This window comes from Thalassophryne amazonica, chromosome 4 (assembly GCF_902500255.1).
Source record: "Thalassophryne amazonica chromosome 4, fThaAma1.1, whole genome shotgun sequence".
Classification (NCBI taxonomy): domain Eukaryota; kingdom Metazoa; phylum Chordata; class Actinopteri; order Batrachoidiformes; family Batrachoididae; genus Thalassophryne; species Thalassophryne amazonica.
The window spans coordinates 131,171,510-131,191,017 of NC_047106.1; the positions used below are offsets into that span (position 1 = coordinate 131,171,510).

Here is a 19,508-nt window from a genome sequence, read left to right on the forward strand (position 1 = left end):
TGGGGAAGAAGGGGTAGGGATAAATAAGCTGATGCTTCACCCTACCCCTTTTCGGACATGTTGGGTACACAGTAGGAACTTTTTTGTTGTTGTCTTTACTGAGCTATCTTGTAATTGTTGTTGTATCAAATGTTCGAAATAAACAGTTTTCATTCATTCATTCATAAAAAGGATTTATAATGCAGAAATATCTAACTCCTGAAAAATGTTCATTTACACACTCAGTACTTGATAGCAGCTCCTTTTGAATGAATTCCTGCATCAGTGTGGTGTGGCATGGAGGTGATCAGTCTGTGGCACTGCTGAGGTGTTCTGAAAGCCCAGGTTGATTTGATACAGTGCCTTGCAAAAGTATTTGGCCCCTTGGTATTTCACACATTTGAATGTATTTATGCCATTTCAAATACTATTAACCATGACTATTTTAATTCTTTTTTAATAAATTTGCAAAAATCTAAAAACTTCACATTGTCATTATGAGGTATCTATTGTGTGTAGAATTTTGAGGGGAAAAAAAAAATAATTTCATCCATTTTGGAATAAGGCTGTACATAGCAAAATGTAGAAAAAGTGAAATGCTGCAAATACTTTCCGGATGCACTGTAGTAGCTTGAATGCCTTTTTTTTTATGGGAGAAGCCACGTTGTTGTACTCTATGTTCTTGGTCAGATGCAGTTGTAGGATCTGAATATGGGAGGAATTTCTTGAAAGACGCTACTTTCCGCCATCTTGAATATGTAGTGCAATGTGGGCGGTCACTACTGGATGGTCCAGCTCTGTAAACAAGGAACACAAAAGCTCAGATTACAACATACAAAGAAGGAGTGTTGCTTTACCGTATGTGGGATGCTGTTACACTGCTGCCATTTTTATTTAGAAAATATTGGTTTTATTCATTTGTTTTGTAAACTGACTTATTTTATGTAAAACTCACGGGTGGCCGCAGCCGATCCAAGTGGTCTTTGGGCAAGAGGCAGTGTAAAGCTAGACAGACCATAAGTCTGTTGCAGGGCCCGCACACAGACTCGGTTACATATCAGTTTAAAGGTTCTAAATCAACTAAGTTGCATGTCTTTGGAGGTGGGAGTAAGTCAGATCACTTGCACAATCACGGGGAGAACATGTAAACCCCCACACAAAGTATTTGGTTGGATTTGAACTGCCTCAATTTCTAGAATAGAATAGTATATAAATAATGAATGGTTATGACTAGGTTTAAGGATATGATTCCTTCTTTATGTTCTCTAATGCCATATACCAACACAGTGCAGAGTAGCTACCTAAACTCTGTAAGGGAGATAGAGTATCTCGTCAATAGTTTTACATCCTCATTGAAGACAACTTTGGATGCTGTAGCTCCTCTGAAAAAGAGAGCTTTAAATCAGAAGTGTCTGACTCTGTGGTATAACTCACAAACTCGTAGCTTAAAGCAGATAACCCGTAAGTTGGAGAGGAAATGGCGTCTCACTAATTTAGAAGATCTTCACTTAGCCTGGAAAAAGAGTCTGTTGCTCTATAAAAAAGCCCTCCATAAAGCTAGGACATCTTTCTACTCATCACTAATTGAAGAAAATAAGAACAACCCCAGGTTTCTTTTCAGCACTGTAGCCAGGCTGACAAAGAGTCAGAGCTCTATTGAGCTGAGTATTCCATTAACTTGAACTAGTAATGACTTCATGACTTTCTTTGCTAACAAAATTTTAACTATTAGAGAAAAAATTGCTCATAACCATCCCAAAGACGTATCGTTATCTTTGGCTGCTTTCAGTGATGCCGGTATTTGGTTAGACTCTTTATCTCCGATTGTTCTGTCTGAGTTATTTTCATTAGTTACTTCATCCAAACCATCAACATGTTTATTAGACCCCATTCCTACCAGGCTGCTCAAGGAAGCCCTACCATTATTTAATGCTTCGATCTTAAATATGATCAATCTATCTTTGTTAGTTGGCTATGTACCACAGGCTTTTAAGGTGGCAGTAATTAAACCATTACTTAAAAAGCCATCACTTGACCCAGCTATCTTAGCTAATTATAGGCCAATCTCCAACCTTCCTTTTCTCTCAAAAATTCTTGAAAGGGTAGTTGTAAAACAGCTAACTGATTATCTGCAGAGGAATGGTCTATTTGAAGAGTTTCAGTCAGGTTTTAGAATTCATCATAGTACAGAAACAGCATTAGTGAAGGTTACAAATGATCTTCTTATGGCCTCGGACAGTGGACTCATCTCTGTGCTTGTTCTGTTAGACCTCAGTGCTGCTTTTGATACTGTTGACCATAAAATTTTATTACAGAGATTAGAGCATGCCATAGGTATTAAAGGCACTGCGCTGCGGTGGTTTGTATCATATTTGTCTAATAGATTACAATTTGTTCATGTAAATGGGGAATCTTCTTCACAGACTAAAGTTAATTATGGAGTTCCACAAGGTTCTGTGCTAGGACCAATTTTATTCACTTTATACATGCTTCCCTTAGGCAGTATTATTAGACGGTATTGCTTAAATTTTCATTGTTACGCAGATGATACCCAGCTTTATCTATCCATGAAGCCAGAGGACACACACCAATTAGCTAAACTGCAGGATTGTCTTACAGACATAAAGACATGGATGACCTCTAATTTCCTGCTTTTAAACTCAGATAAAACTGAAGTTATTGTACTTGGCCCCACAAATCTTAGAAACATGGTGTCTAACCAGATCCTTACTCTGGATGGCATTACCCTGAGCTCTAGTAATACTGTGAGAAATCTTGGAGTCATTTTTGATCAGGATATGTCATTCAAAGCGCATATTAAACAAATATGTAGGACTGCTTTTTTGCATTTACGCAATATCTCTAAAATCAGAAAGGTCTTGTCTCAGAGTGATGCTGAAAAACTAATTCATGCATTTATTTCCTCTAGGCTGGACTATTGTAATTCATTATTATCAGGTTGTCCTAAAAGTTCCCTAAAAAGCCTTCAGTTAATTCAAAATGCTGCAGCTAGAGTACTGACGGGGACTAGAAGGAGAGAGCATATCTCACCCATATTGGCCTCTCTTCATTGGCTTCCTGTTAATTCTAGAATAGAATTTAAAATTCTTCTTCTTACTTATAAGGTTTTGAATAATCAGGTCCCATCTTATCTTAGGGACCTCGTAGTACCATATCACCCCAATAGAGCGCTTCGCTCTCAGACTGCAGGCTTACTTGTAGTTCCTAGGGTTTGTAAGAGTAGAATGGGAGGCAGAGCCTTCAGCTTTCAGGCTCCTCTCCTGTGGAACCAGCTCCCAATTCAGATCAGGGAGACAGACACCCTCTCTACTTTTAAGATTAAGCTTAAAACTTTCCTTTTTGCTAAAGCTTATAGTTAGGGCTGGATCAGGTGACCCTGAACCATCCCTTAGTTATGCTGCTATAGACGTAGACTGCTGGGGGGTTCCCATGATGCACTGTTTCTTTCTCTTTTTGCTCTGTATGCACCACTCTGCATTTAATCATTAGTGATCGATCTCTGCTCCCCTCCACAGCATGTCTTTTTCCTGGTTCTCTCCCTCAGCCCCAACCAGTCCCAGCAGAAGACTGCCCCTCCCTGAGCCTGGTTCTGCTGGAGGTTTCTTCCTGTTAAAAGGGAGTTTTTCCTTCCCACTGTAGCCAAGTGCTTGCTCACAGGGGGTCGTTTTGACCGTTGGGGTTTTACATAATTATTGTATGGCCTTGCCTTACAATATAAAACGCCTTGGGGCAACTGTTTGTTGTGATTTGGCGCTATATAAAAAAATTGATTGATTGATTGATTATGAGTTCAATGGTACAATTCACCCTGCTCAGAGTGCCGCTCTCATTGGACTGACATCTCTGCTATTTTGGCATTGTGGGATAGCTCGCGCCCACAGATTGAGCTCGTCGGACTACTTTCACCACACTGCTCAGCGTGCCACTCTCGTTGGTGCGACAACACACAGAATGTGTCTCTTCCCAGATAGATCTCTTTCAGTGCAGCTTCTTGTTCTGACTTTAATACGAAGTTAACACCCAAGTCTTTCATCGCCAACTGTAAATGGTAATCAGACCATTCCAATCATATCTTTCTGAACTCTTCTGCATCAAACTCCATCATGTCGATGTTTACAATGTGCTTGAGCAATAACAGGTGAAGTTGCTCATAAACTTTAAGTTTCTTAAATATTTATTATGGCCACTCTTAAAACTTCAGTTATCTTTATAATTTTATTACTGTTAAATCTTAGAATTAATTTAGATGAGATATACAGTGAGGAAAATAAGTATTTGAACACCCTGCGATTTTGCAAGTTCTCCCACTTAGAAATCATGGAGGTGTCTGAAATTTTCATCTTAGGTGCATGTCCACTGTGAGAGAAGTAAGTCCCTTCGGCTGCTCCCTTGTTTGCACTTGGGGTCGCCACAGCAAATCCAAGTTGGATCTGCATGTTGAATTGGCACAGGTTTTACGCCGGATGCCCTTCCTGATGCAACTCCACATTACATGGAGAAATGTGGCAGGGGTGGGATTTGAACCCGGAGCCTTCTGAACTGAAACCAAGCGCATTAACCACTTGGCCACCACCCCTGCTATGTATGTGAGAGACATAATCTTAAAAAAAAAAATCCGGAAATCACAATGTCTGATTTTCTTTAATAATTTATTTTTATGTTACTGCTGCAAATAAGTATTTGAACACCCGTGAAAATCAATGTTAATATTTGGTACAGTAGCCTTTGTTTGCAATTACAGAGGTCAAACGTTTCCTGTAGTTTTTCACCAGGTTTTCACACACTGCGGCTGGGATTTTGGTCCACTCCTCCATACAGATCTTCTCCAAATCTTTCAGGTTTGGAGTTTCAGCTCCTTCCAAAGATTTTCTATTGAGTTCAGATCTGGAGACTGGCCAGGCCACTCCAGGACCTTGAAATGCTTATTTATTTTATTTATTTTTTGAAGATTATTTCTCTCACATTGGACATGCACCTAAGATGAAAATTTCAGACCCTTCCATGATTTCTAAGTGGGAGAACTTGTAAAATCGCAGTGTGTTCAAATACTTATTTTCCTCACTGTACTCATTATCTGGGAACTACTTTTTGAACAGGAATTCATCAAACACATCAGCCGCAGGCGCATACTAACACAGAATACCCAGAAACTGGACAGTTGTTTGGCCATAATGAGAGCGTCCACTTTTAGCTTGTCATAAGCTAAGCTAGTGGTGCTCATGAGAGTGTGGGTACAAATATTTTATGAGGTGTAAGATGGAAGGTCCCATTCAACTCTGTTTCGGCTTGTTGAGAGGTACCTTCCATCTTTCACCTAATTAAATATTTGGTTTTTTTAAAGAATGAAAAAACATTCATTATTTGTTTTATATAATGGCTAAAATAGATTGTTGTCATTTGATATTTTATTCATTTATAAACAACAGAAAAGGGACTTAAATTTTGATGTTCGCCACTGGTGTTTTGACATCCACAGTCCAGCTGAAAATTTAAATAGGAGTCCAAAATTGTTCTCAGTCAACTTTAAAAAATGGTTAGATAGTTCAAAAATAATTCTGACGATGTAGTCCACGATGCCGTGCACTGTACTTCATGTACTTCCAAAAAAACCCCCCAAAAAACAAGAAAGACTTCCTGTACTTCCTCAGTCCAGTGAAAAATTGCATCATCAGAAATTTGTCCAGGTTTTCATCCTAACTTCATCCTCTTCATTCTAACAGCTCTTCATGCTTCCCGAAGGATTACGGCATAGTGGATTTGTTTGTTTTTTGTGTGTGATCGAAGAATTAGCACTGTCAATTAGCTTGTTCAATTCGTCGTCCATCATCAAAACAAACTCTGCCATGTTTAGCTAAATGCCGCCCCCACTACTGTGTACGTGGGCGGGGTTCGCAGTGTGCAGTGGTACCAAATGTATGGAACCAAATTGCATGGTAAATGGAACCAAATTTGCAAGCTAAATGCAACGCAACACAAATGGGACGAACAATCCATGTCATGTGATATACAAAGCACCAATCAAATGACAAGGATCCACTCAGCCTTTATATAAAATAGAATAGATGTTTATTGTAATTGCATTTCTGCAATGAAATTCTGTTGGCACTTTCCAAACAACTATACACAAAAAAAAACAACACAACAGCAGCTTTAAAAAGCAACGAATGCCTTCACAGGACGGCAAAACCTTCTTCGAATACCAAAAAAGTGTTTCTTAATAAATTATTAAGTTGCTTAATGCTTAGTGAGGTAGGATAGTTTTAGAGATGTAAACAGACTGTATTATTTATTGCACACGATATCAGTTACTGAACGTCTGTGTTTGTGGGAGGGGGCGCGGTGGGGCGATGGAGGCTACAGCTCTGAGGAAAAAGTTGTTCCTTAGCCTAGTCTGTGTCCGTATAGTGTGGTACCTCTTCCCCTTCCTTCGAAGTAACCATGTTGCCCCGTATACCTTATAAAGTTTAAAATGTTATTTGAAGCCCCTTTAAATTTCACAATTCTAACTTCAGCTTCATGTTTTTGTCAGAGAAAGCTCAATTTTATTGAACATTATGAACATGAGAACATGCGTGTGTAAGACCGTTATGGTTTTGTTCTTAACTCACTTTTTGAAGTTGTTTTATTTCTTCATTTTTGTTTCCAGTGTTTAATGTTAGTTGTGCATTTAAAAAAACACACTTCTAGTATTTGATGTTGTATGTTAATGTGTACGTCTGCTGTCTTTCCTCCTGGCTCTTCTCAGGCTCTGTTAGTTCTCCACCAGCCAGAGACCATAGAGCTGTGGAACCCCGATGCACCAATGGAGACCTTTTGGGACATCAGGTATTGAACTTGCCTTTCTGTGGTGGAAAAACAAAACAAATGCAAGAAAAGAAAACAAATGCATGGCTCCAATTCACACTAGATCAGCAGGCTTATTTGATAAAAGAAAAACCTTACCAAAGGGCACTCCAACTTTGATCCTAGATCTTTTCATTTCACTTTTCAGTGTTCTCTTATTTATTATTTATACTTTAGAGTGTCGTGTATGTCAGCCACATAGTTGCATAGTTGAGACATAGATGGATATCGTATTTGCTACCTGTAACGTATGCTACAGTCACGTGTCTCTTGTTTATATTTAGTTCACAGGTGCTCTTCCTCATATGCCGTAAACTGATTGGCCAGCAGTTGATCAATGGGACGGATGTACTCAAATGGCTGAGAGAGATTCTTATCTACAGGAATAAGTTTTTGCTCAAGAACAAGGTACATTTATGTTTCTTACTCTGTAGCAGTGTTATGAAACACGGAGACGGGGCACAGAAATCAAATCAATTTTATTTATATAGCGCCAAATCACAACAAACAGTCGCCCCAAGGCGCTTTATATTGTAAGGCAAAAGCCATACAATATAAAGAAGCCGAGAAGACGATCAAACTTGACTGTCTAGAGGAAGTAAAAGTCGTAACAAGGTTTCCGTAGGTGAACCTGCGGAAGGATCATTTATGTGTCTACCTGCAAGAAAGCAGGTGGACACAGATGAGGACTCACAGAAACAGAAGTTGGGGAAATCAAAAGGCTTTATCCAGAATGCAGGCAGTGGTTCAGTACATAATGAGACAGTCAGCCAGGCGACGGACAGACAGTCGACAGGCAGAGACGTGGTCCAAAAAACGAGCAAAGTTCATTCGGTGGCTGAGACAGAGGCAAGGTCTAAAAACAAACTGGGGTTGAACACGGCACAGCAGACTAAACAAAGACAAGGCTGGAAGGATGGCAGAAGCCAAAATCACAAAGCACAATGAACTGGTAGTGAAACACATAACACACGAGGCTTAAATAGACAGCAGGAAATCAGGACGTGATGAGGAGCAGGTGCGGAGAACATTCAGGAAGGGGGTGGGGTCAGATGAGACGAAGATGAGGTAGTACTGGTGCAGGCAAAAAGGAAACGTGACAGTGACACTATCCAAAACCAATAGTGATGAAATAAAATACCTAAAATAAAGATGAGCAACACCAAAGGCATAATAAAATCCCCACACAAAAGGAACAAAGAAACAAACTAGGAAAACAAAGGTAAGAACTGAAGAGGGATCAGCAAGAAAATAAAAGGCCAGACCAGAAACTAGAAAGGAACTCAACACGTGGCTAAACCATAACAAACAGATAATACAGCCAGTGACTAAAGTATAATAAACAACAAATCAAAGACCAGGGCCAAACAGTAGCTCAAAGAGCGGGAAAGAAAAAGGACACAGACAGGGGACAAAACCATAACATAGGCCCAGACAGGGGTAGACCATGACAAGCAAACAACTTGATCAGCACAACATATGGACAATATTCTGAGTGTACCAAAGTACGTAAATACAGATGACATGTAAATATTCCAATGAAGAATGAAACATGTAGACAACATGTCTACATGTTTAGGGGAGGTGATGATCTAGTGGTTAAAGCGTTGGGCTTGAGACCAGAGGCTCCTCGGTTCAAATCCCAGCCTGACCGGAAAATCAAAGTCCTTAATACCCTAGTTGCGTAAAGCGCTTTGAGTGTGTGATGCAGATGGAAAAGCACCATATAAATGCAGTCCATTTGCAGCAGTGAAGGAGTAAGTACCATCCAGCAAGACTCAAACTATTTAAAGCAGTGATGAAAGTTTTCCAGGAATTCTCTGAAATCCTGGTTTTTACTTATGTGGTGAACTTTTCCTGGTTATTTTTAATAGCATATGTGAGAATCCATTATTGCTCCACACCCAAACAGTTTGTAGCGGAAATGCACCATGTTGGCTTGCAAACTGCTAATAACTTCAAAAGAAGATGAAGAAGCCTGGCCCGCGCAGCACTTAGTGTGTGGTCTGTCTCCACGATGTTTGTATTTGTAAAAAAATTTTTTAAGCGTCTCTGAGATGCCACAGTGGATATTAAGTCTCTTTTCACAATCTGATCCAAGACTGAAGGATAATATAGTGCAGTGCCGTTTGTCCACACATGGAGCGAATGAGAGACACTGTTACAGATTTTAAAATGAGCTCCGCGTCAAGTTGAGCTAACACTCTCGGTAAGTCTTTGATCTTATTATGTCATGTTTTTGATAGAATTTGTTGTCAATTGACGTTATTCAAGTTACTTCACACAAAACAAAATCTGTCTTTGGGATGAATTTACTTCAAAGTGTCTCCATGCAAATGGGATATGTTAGCTTGCTAAATCTGAATTTTATGGTTTGTTCTGTTACATGGATGTGAAATATCCATGTGGAGGAAAATATGATAAATATTTAACATGCTCATAGAAGTCAGATATTGATGCGAAAAACGTTTGTGTGTTGTTTTGCACAACACTCAAGGCCCTGTCACACCTTGATGATTTAGCCAGCGTATGGCGACTGTATTAAAAACACTGGGTATACACGGGCGTATGTCTAAGTTTTTTATAAGTTAAGAGCACATTGAAGCAAGTGGATATATGTCGTAATACAGCAAGCACCTTGAAAAATTTTGGGCCTGCTTAACATTTTTCACGTATGCCAGCGTATGACTCATACGTCGCGCACATGCGGGACAGAAATTGTAGGTAAGTTATGCGATTGTTGACACACGTTTCTTGTAATTCACTCATCAGTTGAAATGCGTCCATTGATTGGCTGAAAGCTGCAGTCCTCATGCAAAGACTGTTTCAAATATTAAAAAAATTCATGCACTGAATAAATTATAAATTCTTAATCTTACCTGCTTGTTTCAGTTGGATTCATCATTACATCCTGATGAAAACCTGTCCACATAAAGCATTCTGATTTTATAAAACAACATCTGAAAATACTTTAATTCCTTGTTGTGGCTGGAAACTGTTAGGAAAATTTACCTGAAAACAATGACACAGACACCAAATGAGACACCAGGGGAAACAGGTTACAGTTTCTAAGATCTTTTGTTATTTAAGGCTTTAAAGGTAGATGTCATACAGTGTGTAGGTCTGAAGACATATGAGTACATTCAGTTTTCATGCCACTTATATACAGTCCCAATGAAATCATTTGATAGTATAACACAGTCATGCTCAAAGTCCATTGCTGGTTGTCAATCATGCACTGATGAAACATTGTCTCACCTCATCATATAGCATAAGACAATCAGCCGAATACTCCTTTCCTTCTTGTTCATCATGCACTGATGAACGCCTCATCAATCTTATCTGTGCCCTTTGTACACTTCCTCTTCCATGGCATTGTTCAATCAATTACTAAGACAATTATATTGGTAAATATATTTGACAGAACATTAACAACATTAACTTTTATAACAGAAATGTGGCTTTTTAAAGCAAGTCCCCCGGCGTTTTCCTGCTCCAGATGTGTTTCTCAGCCTGAGTATGCTGGTGTCGCCGTCTGATCGGTCTCCCCGTGATCGGACAGGAGATCAGACCATACAGGAGGATCGATCAGACTACAACCAGCATTTAAAGAGTTACGTTGAAAGAACGTCACAGCGCTTCATTCATTCACTTTATCACAGCCAGCAGTTGACTCATCAACATTCTGCACGCGATGAAATAAATCTCATTATCCACCAAGACTAAAATAAAATAAAATAAAAATAATGTTAAATTACTTCGTTTTGCCTCCATGTGGAGCAGAGATGCAGCGTGACACCATACGCGCGCTGAATGAGGTGCTCTGCCATATTTAAGTGTTCCACCTGCCAAACAAAAGGGTTCTGCTGGTGGCAGAAATGCAAACCAAGCCAGACTTAACAGTTCTGACCGGCACTACACCGTGCAGGACTGTCAGCATACGTTGAATAAATCCTCAAGGTGTGACAGCGGCATAATTTATTAGACATACGCCCACATATGCCAGCATTTTTAATATGGTTGGCATACACAGGCTAAATCATCAAGGTGTGACAGAGCCCTTGTGAGTATCTCAGAAATGCTGACGTCAGCACTGAAGTGAAAAATCTGTTATTGTTTCCCATTTATAGAAGTGAATAAGAAACTAATTTAAACCCAAATCAGTGTTCTTGAGAGCTAAAAGTTATATTATTGACTTAATGAACAGTAGATGCAGCTTTACTTGTATCACGTTTTATTTTTGTTTATTTTATGACACTATCAGTTGTTATAAAAGCACAAATTGCTGAAGTCAAATATTTAGATAAATGTAGAGAGAGAACAGTAACAATCCAATGTAAATATGTAGTTTTATCAAATAGTAAGTCCAATCAAATAATCAAACCAAAATCAAATAATAGTCCCGTCGGCTGCTCCCTTGTTTGCACTCGGGGTCGCCACAGCAAATCCAAGGTGGATCTGCATGTTGATTTGGCACAGGTTTTACGCCGGATGCCCTTCCTGACGCAACTCCACATTACATGGAGAAATGTGGCAGGGGTGGGATTTGAACCCAGAACCTTCTGAACTGAAACCAAGCACATTAACCACTTGGCCACCACCCTAGTAACAACATCATATTCTAGTCCATGTGACAGACTGTGTATTATAGTTTTGTCATCTTGCCAATATGGGAAAAATAGTCTTTTCATACAACTTGTATCGTGATGACACAAGTTGTGTGAAAAGACTCATTTCTGGGGTGGAAAAATTGACCTAAGTCAATAAAAAATTCAGTCACCAATTTTTTTATTTATTTATTTATTTATTGGGGGGGTGGGGGTGGATAAATAGACCTGAAAATGCACCAGAGTGCATCTGAGATTTCAATTTTTTTCTGGGAGAGAATCCCTAGACCATTTGTTGCTGATCTTGATTTATAATAAAGTCTTAAATGGTCATCATTGACAATTGTCAATCCATAGATGAAATAGTGCATGCAGAACAGGAAATGGGCATCTGCAACTGGTTGTGATCTTTGCAAATATAATTTGTCTCTATGGTTTTTGGTGCAGCTGTTCTTAGATTATTTATTTACAATTGTACAGTATCTCATTTTTAATGAGAATTAAGATGGCCACTCGCTACATGGTGATGCAGTATGAATGTGCATTTTGACAGGATCGTATTATACGGGAAGGTTTGCACCAGGGCTGTGCAGAATCCTGACGTTTAGAATTCCAATTCTGCATCCTGTTTGCTACCTCAGTTCCAAATTAAACTCAAATTCAAGAATGGAATTGAAATTCAAGATTCATTCTTAATTCAGTTCTGAATTTTGCATTATGAGCAGTGGTGGCTCCTGAAAACTTTCCCAGGAGGGGCAATTTTTGTGATAATGATTAAGGTGACGCATTCAGTAAATGCAGCAAGTTAAACGTATCAATTTGTTGTTAGCTGATTCGCTCATATAGCAATACTTCCACTAGATGGCAGCATATGACAGGAAGATTTCCCATCTGGCTACATAAATTACAGGCAGAACTGTGGAAGAAAGCTGCATCCAGGAAGCTTCCATCCATCCATCCATTTTCTTCCGCTTTATCCGGAGTTGGGTCGCAGGGGCAGCAGCTCAAGCAAAGCCACCCAGACCTCCCGATCCACACACACCTCCCCCAGCTCCTCCATAGGTGAGGATAGGAACGTAGATCGATCGGTAAATTGAGAGCTTTGCCGCCCTACTCAGCTCTCTCTTCACCACGACGGTCCGATACAGCGACCGCATCACTGCAGATGCTGCACCGATCCATCTATCGATCTCGTGCTCCATCCGTCCCTCACTCGTGAACAAGACCCCGAGATACTTAAACTCCTCCACTTGAGGCAAGGACACTCCACCGACCTGAAGAGGGCAAAGCACCTTTTTCTGATCGAGAACCATGGCCTCGGATTTGGAGGAAACTTTCCAGGAAACTTCACAAGTAAAATTAAGTGGCCCTTCAATAAACTAACTCACTTATTCACACTGGGAGCAACTGGGGATTAAGGACTGCCCAAAGGCCCTTAGTGATTTTCAGATGAAAAAGTGCTATATAGATTTGTGTGTGTGTGTGTGTGTGTGTGATATTCTCAGGTCAAATGAGGTGATCTGGGTTATTTCTGTTACCTGTGTTAAACAAGCTTTGACATAAATTCATCTTAAATTAGGAGAATATCTGTGAAAACACTCATAGAATTGTGGGACTTTGGAACTGTTATGTAAAAGGTGATTTTTGCACAATATGTCCCCTTTAATAATTATCTTATTGGCTCCAAGATCATTTCTTTTTTACATCTGTCCATTGAACATTAAAACCTGAATGAAAATCATCATGAATCAAATATTTTAAACTGTTTTAAGCCTGTTGGAGCCCCGTGAAACTGTGAATTAATAAGCGTTAAAGCCAAAGGCGTTGGAAAAAGAACAAACTCCCACATTTGAGATAAAACAATGACAGTTATTAAAGCGAAGTGCAATTAATTGCCATTTCAAAAAAGTGAACACATTAGAGGTTCTGTAATTACAGTGATTAATGTAATAATAAAAATGTTGTTGACAGTTCAGCTGCTCCCGTAATTGTTCTGGGTCGCCACAGTGGATACAGTCAGATCCGCATAGGTATTTGGCACAAGTTTCACGCCGGATGCCCTTCCTGACGCAACTCCAGGTTTACTTGGAGAAACACACACACAGCCGCTGGTGTTCCAAAGAGGTCTCTCATCCAAGTACTAACCAGACGCTGCACTGCTTAGCTTCTGAGATCTGACGGGATCAGGCTGACACAGAGCAGACCGGCTGCAACAACATAATAAACATAAATAGTAATAATAACAAATGATTTGCGTGACGGTAACATACTCACCTGTTACGATTTTGTTCTAATAACGAACCCAGAGTTGCAGATGGAAATCACAAAAAGTGTGTGCGATCAAAACCACAGAGTGATTTCTTGGCAGACCCAAGAGCAGACAATTCAGGAAATGCAAAAACAAAATACAAAAAATAAACCCCAGGAGGCAGCGACAGTTACGGGAGAACAGCTGCGCATGCGACCACAAAACAGTAACGGAGCAGGTGACAACAAATAAAGAACAGAGAGAAAACTTATACTCGTGCGTGGAGAACAAACAACGACAAATGAACCAACAACCAAAGACTGACAGGTGACAACTTAAATACCAGATGACCTAAATGATTACAGGTGAGGGGAATCAGCACGAGCAGCAGATGCACACGGACATGAACAAACACAAGGTGACTGAACCCTAATCAGAATAGTAGGCGGTGCCAAACAGCGCAACTGATTTCAAAAGGTGAGTGGCATAAAAATAAACAACCGTCAATAAATGAAGGAAAACTCATAAACACAACATAGAACTCAGGTATTAATAAAGTGCAAGGGTAGAGAAACTAACATAATAAATAAATTAAGTAAAATCATAAACTCCCAAACAAAGAAAGCACTTAGGAGCAAATAAGGTGTGAGGGTAGAGGACTAAACATAATGTGAAAAAGAACAAAAACTTGAAAGGAGACCTGCATTGAAAAAATGCAGTCAGATTTTTTTGAACAAAAAATGACTTGCATTTACCCATGAGATCCTTCTGAATGTAGTAAAGTAAATCTGGAAGCCCAGATCTGTCATTCAACAGAGAAATCTTCATTTGAAAATGACAGATTTACAGCTAACATTTAGCCCCCCGCAAATTGTCCCTCTCATCATGGACGCTGCCGAGACGTCACGGACAAGACCCTCTCCCAGCATGCATTGCGCCAATTTTAATTTGTGGATTTACGTCAGTTTGCATCTGTACCTTTTTCTTGTCTTATATGGAAGGATCTACTTTTTTAAAACTTCATATTGTCTTGCGGCACGTTTGGGGAGTACACATTTCTTTTATTTGTGCTTGAAAATTATTTTGGGGGACTTTTTCATACGCCTGTTTGATTGAGTGGTGTCGCAATGAAAATCTACTGTCTTTTGCCTCCGGTACCATCGCGGGATATGGAGGTGAGTGTTGGGAAAGTGTAGGAACACGGACCCACAACAGGGGGCGCAAATGAACGGACAATGGAGTAAGTCAAAATAACAACGCTTTACTGTTGTGAATGTGCACAACGAATACAACCAATTACAGAAATGGACAAAAGTCAATACACAAAGGTGTCGTGTGGGCAGGCTCGAAGATAGGAGACGCCTCTCCAAGGTAAGACCGGAACCACACGGCTTCCTCCGCCACAGGACCCCGGGAATACTGGAGCCGCCAAGTCCCGAACTCCCAGGTGGCCACTGCCTCCGCGTGTCGGACCTGGTACTGCTGGCGAGGGAAAAAGAACAGTTAGATGGGGGCGCGTTTGCACCCAGAACTCCGAACGGCAGGAAAGGTACCTCCACCTCTCGTTGGAACAGTAAACCAATAACGAGCTCAGTCAAAACTGTGTACTCAGTAGGCTTTGATATGTTACCTCTCTGGTAGAAACGATATCTCGGCAATGAGGTGGAGATGCCGTCCTGCTGATATACCCCACTGATGATTGCCGTCAGCTGTCTCAGGTGATGGGTGACAGCTGTCACCGAGGCTGCTCCCGTGAGGCGGCGGCGCCCTCTGGTGCCTGGAGCCCGCACTCCAGGCAGGGCGCCCTCTGGTGATGGTGGGCCAGCAGTACCTCCTCTTCAGCGGCCCACACAACAGGACCCCCCCCCTCAACGGGCGCCTCCTGGCGCCCGACCGGGCTTGTCCGGGTGGCGACAGTAGAAGTCGGCCAGGAGGGCCGGGTCCAGGATGAAGCTCTTCTTCACCCAGGAGCGTTCTTCGGGACCGTACCCCTCCCAGTCCACCAGATATTGAAAGCCCCGGCCCATCCGTCGGACGTCCAACAACCGGCGCACTGTCCAAGCCGGCTCGCCATCGATGATCCGGGCAGGAGGTGGTGCCGGACCGGGTGTACAGAGGGGCGAGGTGTGATGGGGCTTGATTTTTGACACATGAAATACTGGATGGATCCGCAGTGAGGCTGGAAGCCGAAGCCTCACTGCGGCGGGATTGATGACCTTGAGAATTTTAAACGGACCTATGTACCTGTCTTGGAGTTTTGGGGAGGCCACTTGCAGTGGAATGTCCTTGGTGGACAACCACACTTCCTGCCCGGGGCGATACGTAGGGGTCGGGGTCCGCCGCCGGTCTGCATGGGTCTTCGCCCTCATCCGGGCCTTCAGCAAAGCAGAACGGGCGGCACGCCACACCCGACGGCACTTCCGCAGGTGGGCCTGGACCGAGGGCACACCGACCTCTCCCTCAACCACCGGGAACAACGGGGGCTGATACCCCAAACACACCTCAAAGGGGGAGAGGCCGGTGGCTGATGACACTTGACTGTTGTGGGCGTACTCGATCCAGGCCAGATGAGTACTCCGGGATGATGGGTCCGGTGGATCCGACAACTCCGCCGTGACCTCGTCTTCGTGTACCCGGGACAAGGCATCCGACTTCTGGTTCTTGGTCCCGGGCCGGTAGGTGATGCGGAAGTCAAAACGGCCGAAGAACAGTGACCAGCGGGCTTGCCTGGGATTCAGCCGCTTGGCGGTCCTGATATATTCCAGGTTCCGGTGGTCAGTGAAAACCGTGAATGGCACGGACGTTCCCTCCAACAGGTGTCTCCACTCTTCAAGAGCCTCTTTCACCGCAAGGAGTTCTCGGTTGCCGACGTCATAGTTCCGTTCAGCCGGGGTCAACCTGCGGGAAAAATAGGCACACGGATGAAGGACCTTATCGGTCTTCCCACTCTGGGACAGCACAGCTCCTATCCCTGAGTCCGAGGCGTCCACCTCAACCACTAACTGGCGACTAGGATCGGGCTGCACCAGAACGGGTGCAGACGAGAAGCGCCGTTTCAACTCCTTGAACGCGGCATCGCAATGATCCGACCAGGTGAAGGGGACTTTTGGTGAGGTCAGGGCTGTCAGGGGGCTAACAACCTGGCTGTAGCCCTTAATGAACCTCCTGTAGAAATTTGCAAAGCCGAGGAACTGTTGCAGCTTCCTACGGCTTGTGGGTTGGGGCCAGTCTCTCACCGCTGCAACCTTGGCCGGATCAGGAGCGACGGAGTTGGGGGAGATGATGAACCCCAGGAAGGACAAAGAGGTGCGGTGAAACCCACACTTCTCGCCCTTAACAAACAGCCGGTTCTCCAATAACCGCTGCAGGACCTGACGTACATGTCGGACATGAGTCTCAGGATCCGGAGAAAAGATGAGTATGTCGTCTAGATATACGAAGACGAATCGGTGCAGGAAGTCCCGCAAGACATCATTAACCAATGCTTGGAACGTCGCGGGAGCATTTGTAAGACCGAACGGCATGACCAGGTACTCAAAATGACCCAACGGGGTGTTAAATGCCGTCTTCCACTCGTCTCCCTTCCGGATCCGAACCAGGTGATACGCATTCCTAAGATCAAGCTTGGTGAATATCTTGGCTCCATGCAGGGGCGTGAACACCGAATCCAACAAGGGTAAGGGGTATCGGTTACGAACCGTGACTTCGTTCAGCCCCCTGTAATCAATGCATGGACGTAATCCGCCATCCTTTTTCCCCACAAAAAAGAAACCCGCACCCATCGGGGAGGTGGAATTCCGGATCAACCCGGCAGCCAAAGAGTCCCGGATGTAGGTCTCCATTGATTCGCGTTCAGGTCGTGAGAGGTTGTACAGCCTGCTGGACGGGAACTCAACGCCTGGAACCAAATCAATGGCACAATCATACGGGCGGTGCGGGGGAAGGGTGAGTGCCAGATCCTTGCTGAACACCTCCGCAAGGTCATGGTACTGCACCGGCACCGTCCCTAGATTGGGCGGGGCTCTGACCTCCTCCCTGGCCTGGGAACCGGGAGGAACCGAGGAACCTAAACATACCCGATGGCAGGTCTCTCTCCACTGGACCACTACCCCGGACAACCAATCGATCCGGGGATTGTGTTTCAACATCCAGGGAAAACCTAAAATCACACGGGAGGTGGCCGGAGTCACAAAAAACTCGATCTCCTCCCGGTGATTCCCCGACACCACCAGAGTTACTGGTGGTGTCTTGTGAGTGATTGGAGGGAGTAGGGAGCCATCTAGTGCCCGTACCTGCACAGGCGAGGTAAGTGCCACCAGAGGGAACCCTATCTCCCTGGCCCATTTGCTATCAAGCAAATTCCCTTCTGAGCCCGTGTCCACCAGTGCTGGGGCCTTCAGGGTTAAATCCTCATAAAGGATTGTAACTGGGAGTCGTGTGGCGATGTGGGTGTGTCCCACGTGCACGTCTCGGCCCCCCCCTAGCCCAGTGTCTAGGGGCGGGCGTTGGTGTTTAACCGCTCGGGGCAGTCTCGTACCTGATGCTCAATTGAGCCACAAACAAAACACGCTCCGCGGGCCAGCCTCCTCTGTGTGGCCGGTGCCCTAAATGTTGCCCTACTCGTGTCCATAGCTTCGTCAGCAGGGGGAGCTGTGATCGCACGGAGCGCAGGGGCCGTGGAGCGTGGGGAGGGCGGAACGCGGTTGGAACCGGAAGGGAGAGGGACGACGTGTGCCTGGCCACGCCCTTCGGCTCTTTCCCGACGGCGCTCATTTAACCGATTGTCTAATCGTATGACAAAATCGATAAGCCCATCCAAATCCCGCGGTTCGTCCTTAGCCACCAGGTGCTCCTTGAGGACCAATGACAGTCCGTTTACGAAGGCGGCGCGGAGGGCAGTGTTATTCCAGCCGGACCTCGCAGCCGCGATGCGGAAGTCGACTGCATAGGCAGCTGCGCTCCGGCGCCCCTGTCTCATTGACAGCAGCACGGCTGAAGCGGTCTCTCCTCTATTAGGGTGATCGAACACTGTTCTGAGCTCCCTCACAAACCCATCATATGTCAGAAGGAGCCGTGAACTTTGCTCCCAGAGCGCTGTAGCCCAAGCGCGTGCCTCACCACGAAGCAGATTTATCACATAAGCTACTTTGCTAGCGTTGGTCGCGTACATGACGGGACGCTGTGCGAAGACGAGCGAACACTGCATAAGGAAATCCGCGCACGTCTCCACACAGCCTCCGTATGGCTCCGGGGGGCTTATGTATGCTTCAGGGGATGGTGGGGGGGGTCGTTGGACAACCAGTGGAACGTTGCTGTCACGCACAGGGTCTACGGGAGGGAGAGCCGCAGCGGCGCCCGGAGGGCGCGCTTCCACCTGCGCGGCGAGAGCCTCCACCCTGCGGTTCAGGAGGGCGTTCTGCTCGGCCATCAAGTCTAACCGAGTCGTGAAAGCGGTGAGGATCCGCTGCAACTCACCGATTACCCCTCCTGTGGACGCCTGTGCGCCTTGTTCTTCCATTGGCCGTTCAACAGCCGGTTGACGCCCCTCGGGATCCATGACGCTGGCCGAGATATCCTGTTGGGAAAGTGTAGGAACACGGACCCACAACAGGGGGCGCAAATGAACGGACAATGGAGTAAGTCAAAATAACAACGCTTTACTGTTGTGAATGTGCACAACGAATACAACCAATTACAGAAATGGACAAAAGTCAATACACAAAGGTGTCGTGTGGGCAGGCTCGAAGATAGCAGACGCCTCTCCAAGGTAAGACCGGAACCACACGGCTTCCTCCGCCACAGGACCCCGG

General features: G+C 43.9%; 1 protein-coding gene and 1 long non-coding RNA gene across 5 annotated transcripts in view; one reads left to right on the forward strand and one right to left on the reverse strand.

Moving 5' to 3' along the window:
• The window catches only part of LOC117508745 (neurofibromin), a 333,092-nt gene that overhangs the window by 103,095 nt on the left and 210,489 nt on the right, over nucleotides 1–19,508 (forward strand). For all 4 annotated transcript variants that reach the window (XM_034168565.1, XM_034168568.1, XM_034168567.1 and 1 more), the window contains exons 15-16: nucleotides 6,746–6,825; nucleotides 7,128–7,251. In XM_034168565.1, coding sequence (XP_034024456.1) covers nucleotides 6,746–6,825; nucleotides 7,128–7,251 — 204 coding nt within the window. The remainder of the gene's footprint in view (nucleotides 1–6,745; nucleotides 6,826–7,127; nucleotides 7,252–19,508) is intronic.
• Nucleotides 177–10,296, reverse strand: LOC117508748. Its single transcript, XR_004560186.1, has 3 exons — nucleotides 10,286–10,296; nucleotides 10,170–10,171; nucleotides 177–312 (listed from the first exon to the last, which is right to left on the reverse strand). It is a non-coding gene; the product is annotated as an uncharacterized LOC117508748 (long non-coding RNA).